Here is a 21,043-nt window from a genome sequence, read left to right on the forward strand (position 1 = left end):
ATTAATGGTCAAAGACCACACAAACAAGCAAAGTATACACAAACAAGATATATCACACAATATGGTCTAAGTGGACAAAGTGAAAATTACATTAACATAAACAATTAGAATGGTATGAATAATGGAAATGAATAAAAGGCTAAAACTAAATGACATTAAAGTAAATGGCTTGAAATTAAAAGTTGGTTGTTAATGAGTTAGAAGCTAGTATTGTTTTGCTTTTGCTTTTTATTTAAGACATTCTTTGGAGAACACTCAACCCAGTTGTCACAAGCATGGATCCTTGAGCCAAGACATCTTCCAAAGGAAGGAAAAAAGGCTAAGTTTCCATACAATACCATGAAAGAGGGGAGACTTACAATCTCACTAACTACTATTCTATACCTTTTGTATCACAAATTTTGAGGTCGGGCAATAGGATTTTGGTGTTAATGCATGTTTAAGACATAGTATAATGGACTATCCTCATGAAACATACCACACACAAAAAGAATATGCAAAAGAGGTGGCTTAATCTCATCCATACTCATGTTAATTTTTCAATCAACTAGCTTTAGGACTTTGAGATATCATAGGCCAAATGAGATGAATGTATAAAGAAGGGGAATGAGATGAAGAGGGAGGGGAATGGATCAAAACTCAAATTGATCAAAGAAGGATCTTTACCAAATTAATATCATCCATTCATTTTGGGAGATGGAATGTACATTCCATCAATCCCCTAAATCCAATGATATTAACTTGACAAAATCAAATCAACCTTGACCAAGGCCCAACAACAAAAGTCAAACTCAAATAAGTCATCACAATTGGTCAACAAAATTATTTGGAATTTATTCAAATTAAAAATACTAAAATAAGGCATTTAAATTAAATATGGTTTGTCAAATTCCTAAAACCTCATTAAAACACCAAAGAAATGGCCATAAGATTTATCATAGGTCAAATAAGGTCAAAGGACCTTGGACAAAAAATTTCAGAATTTTTAAAGACTTAAAAGTATTTTTAAACAATTAAAAATAATCACAAAATCAATTAAATCATGAAAAATATTAATAATGATCCAAAAAATAATTTTGATTCAGAATATGAAAGAGGAAATTATTTGAAAACTTTTGGTGAAACTCTCATATTTTTTGGATCAATATTAAAATTAATATGAATTAATGAAAATAAAACAAATTAAATGAAATTTAAATAATCAGAAAAAACGTGAGCCACTTGATCTCCCTCATTAATTGAGGTGGCAAATCAAGTGGCTGAGCGCGCGCAATCCACCATGCACTTGAGTCAGCGAGCTGTAGGGATGATAATCACAATGAACGCGTGAGATTAAAATGTTTTAAAACAGATCAATGGCTCTGAACACTTCCAGCGCATCGCCGAAGTCCAAAGGCCGGCCATCTTCTTCGGTGACCTTGGCCGGACTGGTTCACTCATCACCATCAAAAAATGAAAAAGGAGGACATGATCTGAAAGAAAAAATGGCGTAGAGCACGAATCTGACCTCAATTTTAACTAACTCCACGTATATAGAAAGATATGAGGAGTTGAATTTTGAGGTGTGTCAACTGAGTTGCTTCGATTTGACCTCTAAGCAACTCAATCTTCTTGCCTATATTGGTAGGACTTCAGACAAGCAAAGATCCAAGAGAATTGAGTAGAATTGAGAGAGAATCGAAGAGATGAAGTTTTCTGAAAATTACCTTCAATGTTGTGCAGTTCTTGATGTTGCTTGCTCCAAACATGATCTGATCACACTTGAGAAGCTAGCAGGAAGTGATTGATGAGGTTGCAAGGCTTTGGATCCTAGAGTTTTTGAATCTCTAACAGTTGAGATTCAAACTCAAATTTCAAATTGAAATTTATCAGGTTTTCCTTTGGAATGAGAGGGTTTCAATGGGGGGCAAAGCTGGCGCGCAAGGTGTCATTCAAATGAGCACAGAGGACATGTATTTATAGCATGCATGAATGATATTTGCACACTTCAAATTTTGTCCAAATTTAGCAATGTTGATGGCACGAGTGCATGGGCATGTGCAGGCCCATGATGCAATGCAAAAAGGTCCAAAATCAATCCAAATGAAGTCTGAATGGAAGCTTGATTGGCAAGGCAAAGTGAACTGAAGTTTTGAAGTTTGATTCTTTCCAATTATGCATCCCTGTTAAATCCATGCGCAGACCTAGCGAACCTCATCCAAAATGCATGAACTTGGGTTCTTTGGAAAGCTTGGATCAAGGGGAACAAGTTTGATGTTCAACACTTTTTCATTTGGAGCTTGGAACATGGAGAATTTTGAGGTGGAAGTTTGTAAATTTCAACATGTTGAAAAAATTTCTAAGTGCCAAGCTATATATCTCAATATTCCACCTTGCTTAACATTTTATGTGAGCTTCAAATGAGAAAAGTGTCTTCATTAAACTTGTAGCTCTCTTAAAGACCTTCAAAATGGTCACAAGTTTCATGTCACTTGGATTTGGAATGATAGATTTATGCATTTTTGAAGTTTGGAAAAATCACTTGTTCAATGGTATAGGTCAAAAATGACCTATAATGTAACCTCATATCACATGCTCATAAAAGTTGAATTAGCTCTCAATCCCAGCATCAAAGTTGAATTAGACATCTTGAATTGGATTTTGAAACTTTGAAATATTTCATATCATAAAAATTGAGCAAGTTATGGCCTTGGGAAGTTGACTTTCAAATTAGGGTTTAGACATGAACGTTGTTTGGAATGTCATTTAGAGTAACTTTTCTCTTGGAATAATTTTCATATGGTGAAAATTGTAGGAGATAGGGTCTAGGGAGACCCAATTTTGATTAGATGAATTCACCTAGCCAACCACCATCAACCAACTTACTAACCTTCAATCCTTTGGACTTTCTTGGATCATGGTAGATCATATATGCATAAGATGATGAATTTTGAAGTGTCCCTTGAGAAATTTGATCAAATGGTAAGATAGCTTGTTGGAGAAGTTACTCAAGATACCCAGTCAAACTAGGGTTTCCAAGGTAAATCACCCTCAAACTCTTGAAGAAAACTTGATCAATATAACATGTAGGAACCAATGGAACTAATATATGATGCTCATAACCATTCTTGGACCAATTCATGGTTGTGCTCTTTGTCATGAGGGTCTCAAACCCTAGATATGAACTTGATAGATCAATGAGGATCATGCTCTACCTACAAAAGAGTTAGGAAAATGCAAAGACATATTTTTGGTATTTTGGTTAGTTAAATGATAATATATAAGTATGATACAATCCCAAAGTGCTTGGTGATCTCTCCCAAAACAAACCTAATGAAAGAGGGGTAAGGAGGGTGTCAAGGTATGATCCCAATGCTAATGCTTATGATGAAACTTCATGAGGGATCTTAGGGTCAAAATTGGGGTCTTACAATATGTCGATACATGTGTCTAAAAATTGAAAATCTTGACACATGTGTATTTGGGATGACTTTGGAAGACTCAACTTGACTCATGCATAACTATTTGATGAGAGACACATGTATATGATTGTTTTTCATGATTTGCTAGCCAATAACATGAAAACACACAAATGTAAGCATGAAATAGTAAAAGATATAGATCACATGTGAATATATTTTGAATGAGGCCACTATAAACATGTTAAATGAAACACAAAATGGTTATCATTAAATTTTTTGGAAATGAACACTCATAACATGTATCATACACATAATATATTACATATCTTTGAGAAATAAATAGGTAAAAGAAAGAACTTACTTACAAAGTAAGAAAAAGATTGAAACAATATCACCTCACCATATGAATGATGGAGGATACACTTTCATTCCACAAGGAAATCTCGAACGAAAGTTGGAATAAATGCAAAATGTTCCACATACTCTTTCAAAATGAATGCTCTTATCATTTTTATCTTTGCAAAAGAACTTGAAAGCATGATTAATAATGTATCCATGAAGGTAATTGACTTAATGACCATCCTTTATTGTTGGCTTTCACTCTTGTTCAATCATGACAGTTATCTTGCTCCTCCTAAGGTTTCATCATATTTCGTTGATAAATACCTAATTTGATGCACTTGAGTATTCCATGTTGAAGATAAACCTACATCATGAAACATAATACCTTTTCTGACACTTCTCGGATAGAAAGCATTAATAATCAACACACTCTTACCAATTAACAGAACACTAAATGTTGACCTCCTTGGTAACACTATCCTTATTCCTTGCCACAAAGTTAAATCAATAAGTAGATGTCACCAGTATCATGTCTTGAGCCTCCATAAATGAGATCATATACTCTCTTCATAGAGCCAAGAAGTTTATTCTACAAGATCAACGAAAAGTGCTAGGTACCTAATCTTCATTGGGTACTTGAGTATTAATGAAACTTTGCTTGCATTTAGGAAAATATTGATAAACACCATTAGGAATAAAAAGTCTCCTAAACTTGTACTTTTCAATAGTGTGACCCTTCTTGGAACAATAATGACAATATAGGTTGTGAGAAGAAGTGCTTTTTCAATTAGAGCCATTTTCAACAAAACTATACCTTCTATAAGGATTATGAGAAGGCATATCATATCTAGAAGTATCAATAGAAAAAGTAACCTTTGGTTGTAATGCCTTATCCAACTTAGCTTTAAGAGTTTTTGCCTCTTTTTTCCAAATGTGACAAGTTTTACAACCAAACCATGAAGGTTTTGCATCCTCGTTCTTTTCTTTTAGAATATCTACCATAGACTACTTAAGAGTTTCCATATTATTTTCGTTTTCCAAAACTTTAGCTTCTAAGTGTGAAAAGACTCTTTTGTTTGAAGCTAACTTTTTGAAAGCGTCTACGACTTGTCTTTGTAGATTTTCAAAAGATTTTTGTAGTTGAGAATAAGATAACATGACAATCGATTATCAGTGAGAATTCATCGATTGCATGGCCTCCTGAAGAGAATTTTGAGAAAGTCAGAATGTAAAGGATTTTGATGTCAATTTATTGACATCACATGTCAATTAATTGACTTAGTCCAAATTTTGAAAATAAATTATTTTGAACTATGTTGCATTGTCCGAAGATTTTGGCCATAACTTTAGTTTTCTAGGTCCAAATGAGGTTTTGTTTGAAGCATTAGAGAGATAACACACAGAGCTACCTTATGGTAGGGCTTGGTGAAATAATTCATGTGGAGACGTATGTTCACTGTAGGAATGTATGTTATGGAATGTATGGATGACTAAATGAATCATTGTGTTAACTTAATGGTTAACCAATATTAAAATGATTTAACATGATTGGATGTTGTGAGAATATGAACTTGATGTGGTGCTGCTGTTTGATGTTGTTTATTAGTTATTAGAGCATTAATTAATTGTTATGAGTATAATGCTATGCATGATTGTGGTGATTGTATGGTGATGATTTTGGTGATATTGCATGTTGTTGAAAGTCATGTGTCATGATGTACGGACTTTAGTATAGTTTTTATGTGTTCTGGTCCAATTGTGTGGATTCACTAAAGGTGTTAGTAGTGAATATGCGGGCTATGGTTCTATGGTGGGGATTCAAGTGTGATATGGACATGTATTATCCATAATGGTACCACAAGCACAATTGTCAGGTTGTGTCATGAGTCGCATTGCATACATATAATTGTATATGATTATGATTGGGTGTGAAATTATGGTGATGTTGATTGTGTATTGAATGTGTTTTATGTTGTATGATTCTCTACCTTTGCATTCTTTACACTATTCATATTGAATGTTATTCTCACCCCTTCGCTTCAAAGAGAAAATGCTCATGATCACGATTTTGACCTCAATTTTCTCCAATATCCAAGTATATAAAAAGATACAGGGATTTGAATTCTGAGGATCATGAACTGAGTTGCTTCGATTTGACCTCAAAGCAACTCAATCTTGTTGCCTACATTGGTAGGACTTCAGACAACCAAAAATCACAAAGAATGGTGAAGAATTGAGAGAGAATCGAAGAGATGAAGTTTCTGAAAAATCACCTTCGAGATGCTTCAAATTCACTTGATCTTGATCTGAATTTGCTTGCTTTCTCTTCCTCTTACTTGCAGAAACCAATTGAGATGAAAAGGGAAGTGAATTTCTAGAGTTTGAACTTCCAAACAGAAGATGAAGTTCAAGCTCGATTTCAAAAGAAATCTTCATAAATTCTATGCAATGGAGGGTTTGGATTGAACTAGCAAAGCTTGGGCAAGGTGCTGATGGAGTTCTAATCACAATGCACTCTTATTTATAGCCAATGCATGTGATGTTTACACACTTCCATTCAAAATTTCAAAAATAGCAAGTTTCTTCATCAGCTAGCACGGGCGTGTACAAAGCCCAAACAATCATTTGCAAAGGTCCAAAACCATGCATAGGTCATGCTGAAAGTGTTGCATTAAGCCATGCAATGTTGAATTGAATTGGATCATGAAATTCTTCCAAATGGTACCTTACATTGCACCCATGTACAAGTCCTTCAATTTTAATCCAAATCAAAAGATCTTGGAATTTTTGGAAAGGAGAGATCAAGGGAAACAACTTTTATGTTAGACACTTTTCCATTTGAAGCTTGTATCATGATGGATTTTGAGGTGGAAGTTTTGAAAATCAAACATGTTTGAAAAGTTTCTAAGCACCAAGTCAAATGTTCACTTCTTCCACCTTGAATAAATTTTTCTATGGACTTCAAATGGAAAAAGTTCCTTCATAAAAGTTGTATCTTTTTCAAACCTATTCATTGTGGTCACACATTTGACCTAATTTGGATTTGGCATGAAGGAGTTATGCATTTCAAAAGTTGAGGAAAATCCTTTGTTCAATGGTATTGGCCCAAAATGACCTATAATGTTTCCTCTTGGCACATGCATTGGCAAGTTGAATTTGAACTTCCTAAAAACGTAAAATTTTAAGTAAGCATATTTAATTTGGTCGTGGAATTTTAATGGCTCTCATATCATAAAATTTGAGCAAGTTATGGTCTTGGGAAGTTGACCTCCTAACTAGGGTTCAAACAAAATGACCTATAATCTTTCACCATAAACAATGACTTTATTTGAAAAATGAGCTCTTGACTTCAACATGAAAGTTGTTTGGAATGTCATTTTGAGTAACTTTTCTCTTGGAATTATTTTCATATGACAAAAATTGTAGGAGATAGGGTCTAGGGAACCCCTGTTTTGACCAATTGACTTTCTCTGGTCAACCACTATGAACCAACTTGCTAGCTTGATATTCTCTTGACTTTTGGGACTCGTGGAGGATAATATAAGCATAATATGATGTAATATGAAGTATCCCTTGAAATATTTGATCAAATATTGATGAAACTTGTTGAAGAAGTCACACAAGACACCCAAATGAATTAGGGTTTCCAAGGCAAACAAGCTTCAAACTCTTGATGATTTCTTGATCAAAATGATATGTAAAGACAATGGTGATCCATATATGATGTTTAGAGTGAATGTGAACCATTTCTTGATTGAACTCCTTGCATTGAGGGTCTTAAACCCTAGATAATGAGCTTGATAGAGCATGGGTGAGCATACACACTACCTACAAAAGCAACAAACTATAAATTGACATATTTTTGGTATTTTGGTTAGTTAATAATTAAAGACAAAGTATGATACAATCAAAATGTGCTTGGTGATCTCTCCCAATGCATACCCAATGAATGAAGGGTAAGGAGGATGCCAATGTGTGATCCCAATGCTAATGCATATGATGAGATAGCATGAGGGATCTTAGGGGGAAAATTAGGGTCTTACAGCTGCCCCTATTTAAGGACATTCTAACTGAGGATGTGAAAGTTAAAAGCTTTGTATCGACTCAGTAGAATGGACTTAAATAACAATATATAGAAACAAATTTTGGTCCCTAAGAGACCTCATGATGCATATGATTTGAATGTTTAAAAGTAATCTCTGTAAGGGGAAAATGTTGCCACAAAGGAAAAGAATTCAGAGAGACTCAAAGTCCGCAGGAGAAAAATGCATTCCGTAAGAAAAACTCGCTGGGGAGACAGAGACTCTGGGGGATAAAAGTGTTGCACGTAGGTCAGGCTACGACTTAAAAACTACTGGAGATACGAGAGAGTTCCATGAAACTAAATCAATGGAAGGAATCGGTTGGGGATAAAGAAGAATCTGCAGGGGAAACAGGCAGGTCAGGATAAGACTGAAATACCTGAATCAAACTCAACTGGGGAAGAATAGTCTTTAACACAGGAGTACCAGAAATATATTATCTACTACCGGTTACTGGGTAGGAGTATAACATAATTTGATAGAGAGGCATCTGTTACCGATTAGGGTAAACATATCAAGGATGACTCGCTGAGGGAACCAGGAGGTGTATTCATTACAGGTTACTGGATAAGAATAGCCTGTTAGGGAAAACAACAAATAGGATTTACAACTACCGGTTACTGGGAAGAAGACCAAAGAGAGAATATCCGTCACCGTTTAAAGTGAACATATCAAGGATAGACTCAAGGGAAGAATATTCGTCATCGGTTAAGATGAACATATCAAGGATAGACCACCTGGGTAAAAATAGGAATTATATCTATCAGTTACTGGATAGAATACCAAAAAGAGAATATACGTCATCGGTTAGGATGAACATATCAAGGATAGACTCAGAGGGGAAAGTAGGATTTACAACTACCGGTTACTGGGCAAAAGACCACAAAGGGGAGAAAACCCGTCGTCGGTTAGGATGAACATATCAAGGATTAACTCTTTGAGGAATGAAATAGGGATTATAACTACCTTTCTACTGGGTAGAAAACCACGAAGAGGAGAATATCCGTCATCAATTAGGATGAACATATAAAGGATAGACTGCTTGGGGAAACGTGAAAACGAATCCGCTGGGAAAAAATAAAGGAAGTAGGTTACTATTATAGGGTATTGGGTAAAAGTAAAATACTCTCAAATTGAAAAGAATATTACCGGTCACTGGGTAATAGACTTTCGGGGGACCCAAAATATCTATCAATGTAAAAACTAGAAAGAAACGGTCAAACAAAGACTCAACCCGATGAGGATATAACTCAGGGGGAGTGGTTCCATCCAAACAATCAACTAGGGAGGAAAATGAAATAATAATCATTCATGAGGAAATAACTCAGTAGGGAATGAGAAAGGTTAGATTCTTTCTGCTTAAGGGGCCGACTCTCTATAATTGAAAGAAGACAGACGCACCAAATATGCACGGAGAAATAATATCACCATAATAGAGGTTCAGAAATAAGGAATCAAATGCAATAAAATGCATAATGAAATATCTTATATATGAATGTGTATGTATATGATTGATGATTATGCTGACAAAACAATCACAAAGGATGCAAATGTCACTGATTTGAATCATCGTTACAACACTCAGCTAATCTCGACAGGATGAAAACACCAACTAGAGAAAAATGTTGGGGATGAACATCCATCTCTGAATAACTCAAGCCCTGGTTGAGGAAAGAGAAAAGATTTGATGAGGATCTGAAATGTCAACTCTGCGGGGAATTTTAGGTCAACATCATACAAAATGGGAGACAACCTTGCAGAGGACCATAAATACTGCTCAAGAATCAACACTGGCGGGGATCGGGAATGAACCCCGTTGGACTTGCGGGGGATAAAAACTATGTGTTGGATCCATGCCAACCGTTGAGAAGGTGAGCCTACAACTAAGCTGGTGAAACTGACTTGCCGTTAGGGAGGAAAAAGTGACCAAACCAACCACTTGGGGAAGACTAATAATGCTTCGCACTTTAGAACTTAGCTGTTCTCAAATTTTTGTTGATATTCCTTACTGAAATCGATTGCTTTTTTAAAGTAATTGCTTTTATTATTTAAGAAAAAAATGATTTTTATTTTATTAATTATCATTCAAAATTATCATCATAAAATTCAATTCTATTTAGCTGAAAAATAAATAAGAGTAGAAACAATTGGATTAAAAGCTCAACTTTATTTAATAGAATGGTAGTTTGTAAATGACAAGAATCCATAGATCTTTACAAAAGTTGAAAAATGGTAACTTACATGGAAAGGGGCTACGTTGAATACAATGATCACTAATCCCTCTACCAACTTTAATATCCGTTGCGCTCTTGGCTTCGGTCGAGAATAGTGAATCAGAACTGACTGACTTGCTCAAGATTGCTCCAACCGAATGCAGTTACTTGCCATAATCCCTAATTTTTGCCTAGATTTCCCCAAGATGGGGTACTTAATTTATCAAGATAAATTTTATGTTTTATGTCTCTAACTTTTTTCTGGATCGCCCTTTTGGGTTTTCAATCCACCGAGACGCTCATTTTTCCCTAAGTTGGGTTAAATGTTCTACGGTTCTCAGCTTCTCGGGCCCCAAATTAGAGAAAGTAATGCCTAACCACAAATAACTTGTGTGACATCAATAGCTCCAAAAAGGTGTCCACTAAGTAGATGGGTCTCAAGCCAACTTGTTAAGGACTACTCCACACAAGTTGAACATGACTATACCATCCTCATATCTTAATTGCACTCAAGTCCGAGTTAGAACTTATCTCACCACTCAGAGATCACCAAGCACAATAAGCAGATTATATCACACAAACAAGTATACAAAAATCAAATATACAATTATATACACATAAAAAAGTAGGCTAAATCCACTGAGGACTACTCCCCAGCAGAGTCGCCACTTGATTTCTGTAGAAGTAAATTCATAACCATTAAGCTATGGATAAACTTAACGTCAATAAAACTAGAGTCACCACCGTGCTTATATTATTTCCAAAGGCAAAGCGAAAAGTACGAACAAAACCCAAAGATAAGAAGTTTTCAAATCAAAACTAATAAAATGCCAGAGATTACAGTAAGGGGGTTGGTTACACAGAGGGGAGGTATTAGCATCCAAAGTGTCCTAGGTACTCCTACGGAGCCCTTTTTTATGTGCGTATGTGTTTTTGGTATAAAACATGTTTGAGAAAAATAGAGTGCAGGCATGAGAGAAGAATTTATTGATTATATTTTTGTGTTTGACAAGACCTTCAGACTTGTGCCTACGTACCAACATAAAAATGAGGGATCAAAACCTCGTAGTTTGTTGTATAAATTTCAAAATGAGTGGATTGCTTTTAATCAAAATTTAAGTTTAAAAGAGGCACAAAGGGCCTAAAAGTTTGAATGGGTGTTAGTTCTTTTTGTCTTTTAAAATTTTAAGTCAATATTGTTAAGTTCGTTTACAATTTTTGATTAAGAAAAGAGTTTAAAAATGTAATGGCATAAGGCCAAAGTTTCTAATTTTCAATAAAATCTAAGTTTTAAAATTACAAGCAAAGAAGGTTTTTTTTAAAAAGGGGGGAGATTTTGAAATTTAAGAAGTGGGAGGAGATGAAGAGACTAATCCTAAGCATAAAATTAAAAGTTAAGAGTTGAAAAGATCTGATCAATGGGATGCAATCCAACAGACAAGAATGTCATATAGAAAACTCATTTTCCCTTTGGACTTTGAATCAAGAAAATACCCACAAGAAATTAGCAATATGAAGATCAAGGCATCAAATAAAGATGGCCAAATCCAAGCAAGCAACTCCATAGGTAGCAGTCTTCTTTGTCTTCTCATGTATCAGATGAAATACTCCTTGATTAACTCAGAATAAAGTATTAGACACAAGATTAAAATAACAGTTGTATCAAGACCATATAGCAGATGAATTCAAGTGGATCCTAATACTTGCATAAGATGAAAGCTCAAATCACAATAACTTGGTCTCTGAAGGTTGGCATTGACCAAGTCCTTTTTCATATGGAATGTTGCCTAATCCTAAGTCCAAAAGTTCATATCAAGCTCAACAGTCCACTTAAACATTTTTTAGGGTTTTTGTTATTTATTAGGTATTTTAAAGTCCTAAGACCACAAACACAAACATAATACACAAACAAATATATACAATCACAATATAAGGCTCAAATGAGCAAAGTAAAAATGACATAAACATAAACAAGTTAAATGAAATGAAAATGGCAATGAATGGTAAATGACTTGAAGTTAAATTTCATAAAGTAAATGACTTGAAAGTAAAACAAAGTCAATAATAGTTAGTGTTCGTCAAAGTTAATTAGATGTTAGTGGAGTTTTGCTTTTCAATTGATTAAGTCATTCTTTGGAGAATACTCAACCATCTATTCACAAGCATGGATCCGTGAACCAAGACATCTTCCAAAGGAAGGAAAAAAGACCAAGTTTCCATACAATACCATGGAAGATGGGAGACTTACAATCTCACTTACTAGAATGCTATGCCTTTAGGGTCAAATTTAGCTCTATGTTAAGCAATCATAATTGGACTTATGTAGAAGTCACAACTATCTAAGGCCGGGCAATAAAAATTTAGGTGCTAATGCATGTTAGAGATTTGGTATAATGAACCAAACTCCTAAAACATACCATACACTAAAAGAAAAAAGATCAAAGGGTGGAGCTATCTCATCCATACTTGTATTGGTTCATCTAACACAAGGTTATTGATGAACCAATTAGCCTTAGGATCTTGAGATTTCATTGTTCAATGAGAGGGATGGGAAAGAATGGGATTGAAGATGAAGAGGTTGGGGAGATGAGAGAAACACAAATTGGTCATAGGAGGAATTTTATCAAATTAAAACCATTCATTCATTTTGGGAGATGAAATGTACATTTTATCAATCCCCTAAATCCAATGATTTTAACTCAACAAAGTCAAATCAACCTTGACCAAGGCCCAAGCACATAGTCAAACATCACAAGTCAATAAAAATAGCTCAACATAATTTTTACACAATTAATCAATTAAAAATCAAATTAAAAATGTATTTAAATTCAGTTTAATTTGGTCAAAATCTAAAATCTCTTTAAAATACCAAATAAATGTCCAAGAGATTTATCCTAAGGTCAAAGGACCTTAGACAAAAAAGTTCATGATTTTTGAAAAGTCAGAAGTAATTTTAAAGAATTAAAAATATACACAAAAATAATTAATTCATAAAAAATATAAAAAATAATCCAAAAAATAATTTTAATTCAGAAAATGAAAGAGGAAAATATTTAAAGATTTTTGGTGAAAGTCCCATATTTTTTGGATTAAAAATGAAATTAATATGAATTAAATAAAATAAGCTAATTAAAATATAAAATCAGAAATTAAATAAAATGCGAAAAAATAAGGGCCATCAGATCTCCCTCATTAATTGAGGTGGCATATCTGACAGCCACACGCGCGCGTTCCATCATGCACTCTAGTTAACTTAATGTACGTGTGGTAATGCAAAGCAAAGGTCCAGATTATAATATCCAAACATGATCAGATGGCCACGAGGTGTGTCAACACACCACCAGAGCTAGGGCTCTGGTCAACCTCTCTGGTGACCTCCATCGTACTGGTCCAACTTCATTTCAATGGAAAATGACGAACAAGGACACTATTTCAAAGAGAAAATGCTCAGGATCACGAATCTGGGCTTAATTTTCTCCAATTCCAAGTATATAAAAAGATACAGGGATTTGAATTTTGAGGATCATGAACTGAGTTGCTTCGATTTGACCTTAAAGCAACTCAATCTTGTTGTCTACATTGGTAGGACTTCAGACAACCAAAAATCACAAAGAATGATGAAGAATTAAGAGAGAATCAAAGAGATGAAGTTTCTGAAAAATTACCTTCGAGTTGTTTCAAATTTAATTGATCTTGATCTTGATTTGCTTGCTTTCTCTTCCTCTAGCTTGTAGAAACCAATTGAGATGAAAAGGGAAGTGAATTTCTGGAGTTTGAACTCCCAAACAGAATATGAAGTTCAAGCTCAATTTCAAAAGAAATCTTCAGAAATTCTATGCAATTGAGGGTTTGGATTGGACTAGCAAAGCTTGGGCAAGGTGCTGATGGAGTTCATATCACAATGCACTCCTATTTATAGCCAATGCATGTGTTGTTTACACACTTCCATTCAAAAGTTCAAAAATAGCAAGTTTCTTCATGAGCTAGCATGGGCATGCACAAATCCCAAACAATCATTTGCAAAGGCCCAAAACCATGCATAGGTCATGCTGAAAGTGTTGCATTAAGCCATGCAATGTTGAATTGAATTGGATCATGAAATTCTTCCAAATGGCACCTTACATTGCACCCACGTGCAAGTCCTTCAATGTTAATCCAAATGAGATGATCTTGGACTTTTTGGAAAGGTAAGATCAAGGGTAACAACTTTCATGTTGGACGATTTTCCATTTAAATCTTGGATCATGATGGATTTTGAGGTGGAAGTTTGGAAAATCAAACATGTTTGAAAATTTTCTGAGTACCAAGTCAAATGTTCACTTTTTCCACCTTGAATAACTTTTGTTATGGACTTTAGATGGAGAAAGTTCCTTCATAAAAGTTATATATCTTTCAAACATATTCAATTTGGTCATAAATTTGACCTAATTTGGATTTGTCATGAAGGAGTTATGCATTTTAGAAGTTGAGGAAAATCACTTGTTCAATGGTATTGGCCCAAAATGACTTATAATATTTCCTCTTGGCACATGCATTGGCAAGTTGAATCTGAACTTCCTAAAAACATAAAATTTTAAGTAAACATATTTAATTTGGTCATGGAATTTTAATGGCTCTCATATCATAGAATTTGAGTAAGTTATGGTCTTGGGAAGTTGACCTCCTAACTAGGGTTCAGACAAAATGACCTATAATCTTTCACCATAAACAATGACTTTATTTGAAAAATGAGCTCTTGAATTCAACATGAAAGTTGTTTCGAATGTCATTTTGAGTAACGTTTCTCTTGGAATTATTTTCATATGACAAAAATTGTAGGAGATAGGGTCTAGGGAACCCCTGTTTTGACCAGTTGACTTTCTCTGGTCAACCACTATGAACCAACTTGCTAGCTTGATATTCTCTTGACTTTTGGGGCTCATGGAGGATAATATAAGCATAAGATGATGTAATATGAAGTATCCCTTGAAATATTTGATCAAATATTGATGAAACTTGTTGAAGAAGTCACACAAGACACCCAGATGAATTAGGGTTTCCAAGGCAAACAAGCTTCAAACTCTTGATGATTTCTTGATCAAAATGATATGTAAAGACCATGGGGATACATATATGATGTTTAGAGTGAATGTGAACCATTTCTTGATTGAACTCCTTGCATTGAGGGTCTTAAACCCTAGATAATGAGCTTGATAGAGCATGGGTGAGCATACACACTACCTACAAAAGCAACAAACTATAAATTGACATATTTTTGGTATTTTGGTTAGTTAATAATTAAAGACAAAGTATGATACAATCAAAATGTGCTTGGTGATCTCTCCCAATGCATACCCAATGAATGAAGGGTAAGGAGGATGCCAATGTGTGATCCCAATGCTAATGCATATGATGAGATAGCATGAGGGATCTTAGGGGGAAAATTGGGGTCTTATAAGTACTAATTGTCATAACACTACTAGAAAAACTGTTTTTAGCGTCGGCCATTTACAGACGCTAACGGTGAAAAAACAGACACTAATATGTGGTTAGCGTCGGTTTAGCGTCGGTGTCGGGCCTTGAATAAAAGTTGTGAAGCTACTGTGTAACGTCGGCTAAAGATACACCGACTCTACGTAGCCTCGGGGAGACGGAGGCTAAAGCGGACACTAATGGAACCGACGCTATGTTGTTTCAAAACCATGAAAAGTCAATATTATGTTTAGCGTTGGCCGGTCCGACTCTAAAGTCAACAAAAAAAGTCAACAGATAGCGTCCGTGTCACCGACCCTAAAGTCAACATAGAAAAGTCTATACTAATATTTAGCCTTGCATACACCGACTCTAAAGTCAACAAAAAAGGACAATAACGGGTTGCAACATGACAACCTCACTCGAACAAATTTTTTCAATCCACAATATCATATTTATGGTAAAACATTTGGAAACAATTTTAAACATTCGTGAAAGTAACTACAAAAGTTCTACCGACATTAACTTTCAAAAAACATACACAAAAAGTAATCACATCCGAGATTAATTTGTTCTACTAAAAGTACAAGATCAATCTTCATCTAATGATTGATCATCCAAATCGTCATCATAATGATGAGAATGTGATACAAAAGTTGAAGTGTCAAATTTCTTCATCATAAATTCCTTCCAAGCATTCATCTCCCTCTCCATCCTTTGTGCAGTCTCGGTAGCAGCTTTTGCAGCCTCGGTAGCAGCTCGCATTGCTTCGTTAGCCTCTTGTAATTGGGTCGTTGCAGCCTCGGCAATTTGTTCAGCTCTAATTCTAGCTGCTCTTTCAGCTTCTAATGACATCCCAAACATAGAGTGTTGAGGAGTTTGAGATTGTTGGGTAAAACTTTTTGATCCACGTTTTAGATTAATAGCTAAATCTGCAGCGCCATAAACCCGACCACGGTTACGGCCCCCAGCAGCCTCTGTCCATAGCTGATTTACACGCTCTCCATCTAACACCTGAACAACCTCTCCATTCCCTTCTTCAGTTGGCTGAAGTTCTGCATCAAACTTCTCTTTAAAAGTCTTCTGCATAACACAACATTATAATGCTAAGTTAGTGCTCTGTTAAGAATTTAGAGATGATATGTTGGTTAGAAGTTAGTGCTCTGTTAAGAATTGTTAGAATTTGTTAAATGTTGTTAAAAGGTTGAATCAGTTAACTATTTATAATGCTAAGTTTGTTTGAGTTACATAGTTAGTAATAGTTAGTTTCCTAATTGATTTTTCAACCTGCGTTTCAATTTCATAAAAAACTGCTGCAACAACAACTTAACCAAATTTGTTCAATCACATTCATTTCCTAATTGATTCAATAACTTCGTAATTCAATAAAATGCCAACAGTAATAACCATCCTATTTAATATTCAAATAAGTGTGACAATAATGCATAATCAATTAACAGTAGGTTTTCATAAATCATGAATCAAATCAATTTGCACCACAAGATTGCTAGCATTTTCATGTGACTGAACCAATTAAGCTAGTTTCCATTTGATCAAAATCGACTTAGTAAACTCATGCATCTAGAAGGTAATATATGTGACAGAATTTCATTTTCAATGGAATCGATTCCCTAGCAGAATTCAACTTGTCCAAACATCTAACAAATTAACTCTAACCGAGTTAACATTCCAACTGTCATCTAACAGAAGTTATAATTAATTGCATTTTAACAACTCTTTCCTAACTTCACTCACAGTGTAACAACCAAACAAAAAAACTAATAAAAAATATTACTAACTATGCTCCTTGTTGATTAATAGAACGAATTATCACAAAAGTTAGAGTTAGTTTACATGGATAGAGTTAGCAGTTTTGAAACTCTATTAGAATTATATACCAACCTTAATTGGACTGCAAGTAAAAAAAATAGTTCGAATTAGTGGTTAGCATATGGTTAATTGAATGTTTGATTTCTGTTAGTGTTAGGAGTCGGATTAGTGAGTAATGTTGAGTTGTTAGCACGTCACTGTCAGTAGGTTGAAAAAGTAAGGAATATTTAACAGCAAGATAACACAAGCAGGAATTTCAAACTGATTGCAGAAATTTCAAACTGATATCAAACAGCACAGCAAATATTGATGCAGGAATTTCAAACAAATATCAAACAGCACAGCAAACTGATTGCAGGAATTTCAAACTGATAGTTAAACATAGGACTTGTGCTATTATATCTAACTTACATTAGACTATAAAAATGGATAACTAGATCCTTTTTGGAGAGTTTAATTTGAATAAGTCTGCTTCTGAAAGCATGGATGCAAATATTGATGCAGTAAAATTTACGAGAACTTACATAAGTAGATGCAGCACGACTGTCAACCCATTCACCATTTTTCCTCTTGTGTGTTTTTAAAAATAACTCATCGGGACGCAGATCCCTTTGAAGTTCACGTGACTACAAAAATCAAATAATCCAATAATCAATACAGAATACGAGTAAAACTGTCAAGATATAAAGAATCTTCATAATAATAATAATTTGTTAGGATTTTATTACTTACAAGTTGAAGTGCAACATCAATATGAGCCTTACGGCCTGTGGTGTGGACTGCTCCGCCTCTTGCGGAAGCTCGATTGGTCTTGTTTTGAGAAGACACAGCCAAAAACTCGGTCTTTTTCCAATAAGTTTGAAGTTCAACCCAAGCATCATCACCAATCCATGAAGGTCGAGTCCCTTTTCTCCTCGCCTTCCCCAACATGTCGTTTAATCGTTTTCTTCCTTTTTTTTCAAATGCGCTATAGACAAATGCATGATCGAAAGGATCCCACGAAACCTTCTCCTAAAAATAATTAAAATCACATAATTAATATTAATAACCAATTAGTTACTTTTTTAAATATAATTTGATCAACTTAAGTGACAAAAGTCAATAAATACTTACTCCAAACAACTTAAACCAATCAGCTTTCGTATCAGGATCGAGTGCAGACCAATGATGTATAGGTTTATAAAATTGTTTGCGTATCGCATAATTAATGGCACCAGCAACTTCTTTGGCACGAACTAGCCTACAAAATACAATAATAAAACTACTAAATTATTAAGAATCATATGGATAGTAATATTCTCAACTTTCTTAACAGGTTATATATATTTTAGACAAAATACAATAATAAAACTACTAAATTATTAAATTATGAGAATATATATGACTTACCCAGTACCAGATGGTTTTATAATAACTTTCCCATTCTCATCTATTGTTGGCACAAGAGGGGTAATAATTTCTTGACCCACCGCCTCATCCTCATCAGCATCCACATCTTCCTCCTCTGCCAAATTTGAAGGGCTAGCCATTGTTTGAAGGTTTATACTTTGAGGGTCAGCCATTGTTTGATGGCTTAAAGTTGGAGTAGGCATAAAACTGAATTTCTCAGAGGTAGTGGCATGAACAGGTACTACAGTTGGAGCTGGTGTTGGCATCGACGATGCAGCCTGCACAGACGATGCTGCCTGAGCTGGTGTTGGCATCGACGATGCAGCCTGCACGGACGATGCTGCCTGAGCTGGTGTTGGCATCAACGATGCAGCCTGCACACACGATTTTTTAGAAGCTGATGTTGGCATTGATGATGCAACCTGCACGGACGATGCTTCCTGAGCTGGTGTTGGCATCGACGATGCAGCCTGCACAGATGATTTTTTCGAAGCTGATGTCGGCATCGACGATGCAACCTGCACGGACGGTGCTGCCTGAGCTGGTGTTGGTGCCGATGATGCATCCTGCATAGACAATGTTGTTTGAGCAGGTTTCCTAAAGATATGCTTCTTGTTAATTATGCGATTTCGTTCTTCTTGAAGTTTTCCTGGTGCTAATACCTTAGCTTTTCCACCTCTTTTAGTCATCTGTTGTCATAAAAATAAAAGGATTAGTCAGTCTCACACTCTTAACAGTATCATAACATTATCAAATGCAGTTTCTGATAAAATTAAAAGTAAAAGAAAAGATGTGGCGAGTATAATATTAAATTAATTTTAGTTCAACAAATGCATAGTAAAGTCACTGCAAATTATTTCATCAATTGTGAAAGCATCACTTCTGAAAACAACAAAAAGCACACATCCTGGAAAATATCTTGGGTATGTGCATAGAACTACATAGAAGATACCATAGACATTTTGGAAGATGCAACAAAGGAGCGTGAAAACTATCATGTTGGAAAGAATGCATAAGATACATTTACACAACAGTGGATATGATAATATAAAATAATTCCTCGCAAATGTAATTTAACAGTCTATACTTGGCAGCATCAAGTTACAATGATATATCAAAATGAAAAGTTTAGTACGATATCCTACCTGCATCTGATTGAAGGAAAAGGTTGCAAAGTGGGAAACAGAAATGCAACCGAAAAAGGACAAAATAGAAAGTACTCACAAGTCATCAGAAAATCAATTAATCAAGGAAATCTACAGTGTTCAAATATTCCATTATAGAAACCCTGTAATCATATCATACATACCAGTATTTTCAGGTTCACCAATATCAAAAAAAGTGTTGAGTAATTCAAGGATGCAAATATCTGCCTAAGCATCAAGTAATTCAAGGATATTAGAAATGGAGCCATTTCAAATACAAAGGAATGCTGCTAACAAAGGAGGGGTAAACAAAGAAAAAGTTCTCTACAGGGAAAAGATAAATGCACAGCGACTTAATTTATCTTCATCAATGCCCTCTATCTGCTTCACTAGTAGAGCAATCAAAAATCTCTTCAAACACATCTAATTGTGACATGTCACGCAAACAAGATATTGCTTCAATTTCTACATTGGGTAGCGCCGGTAACATCCCATCAGATTGATAAGGTACTTCATCCTCTATGTTGTCAATCTCTACGCGACCCCTTGGTTTTGTGGTGATTGCCGCACACCATCCACGCATATCTCTACACATTTCTGGATATGGGACATAATACACTTGTCTTGCATTTTGCGCAAGGATGAAAGGATCATAAGGACGATAACGTTTATCCATCTTAATATCCACAGTTTTATATTGTGGGTGAACCTTTGTGCCCGTATTCCTTGTTGGATCAAACCATTCACAATAAAAAACTGGAATCTTATGCTTCAGACCAAAGTAATCTAGCTCAAAGATATGTTTGATTATTCCATAAAAATCAGTATTTCCTCCTTCTGCAAGACCTTTCACGTGCACACCACAATTGCTAGTTTTTCTACCTTTGCTCCATTCTTCAGTATGAAACTTGTACCCATTGATAAAATACATGTTCCATGATATGGCCATTGATGCAGGACTGCGAGACAAGGCAATTATATCTTGGTTAGTAACTCCATTTGTCTCCTCATTTACATATTTCTTCAGCCATATGGGAAACTCTATATGTATGCGCCCAGATGAATCTTCTATATCTAGAGAGTGGTTCTCTAAGAATATGCTGAAATAAATCACACGATTCATAAGTAAATATCTATTATGATATGCATCAATAATTTGATTGAATATATTATGATGCACACTTACTCAA

The 21,043-nt window shown here is 35.0% G+C and overlaps 1 protein-coding gene across 1 annotated transcript; it reads right to left on the minus strand.

Annotated features, from left to right (window-relative positions):
- Positions 1–16,080: 16,080 nt before the first annotated feature.
- On the minus strand, positions 16,081–20,122 carry LOC127104183 (uncharacterized). The gene is made up of 6 exons (XM_051041384.1): positions 20,018–20,122; positions 18,709–19,397; positions 18,433–18,559; positions 18,052–18,330; positions 17,844–17,945; positions 16,081–16,572 (listed from the first exon to the last, which is right to left on the minus strand). Exons 1-6 carry the CDS (start codon positions 20,120–20,122, stop codon positions 16,081–16,083), a joined length of 1,794 nt encoding a protein of 597 aa, XP_050897341.1.
- Between the last annotated feature and the right edge of the window lie 921 nt (positions 20,123–21,043).

The sequence above is a fragment of the Lathyrus oleraceus genome, chromosome 7 (genome assembly GCF_024323335.1).
Source record: "Lathyrus oleraceus cultivar Zhongwan6 chromosome 7, CAAS_Psat_ZW6_1.0, whole genome shotgun sequence".
Lineage (NCBI taxonomy): Eukaryota > Viridiplantae > Streptophyta > Magnoliopsida > Fabales > Fabaceae > Lathyrus > Lathyrus oleraceus.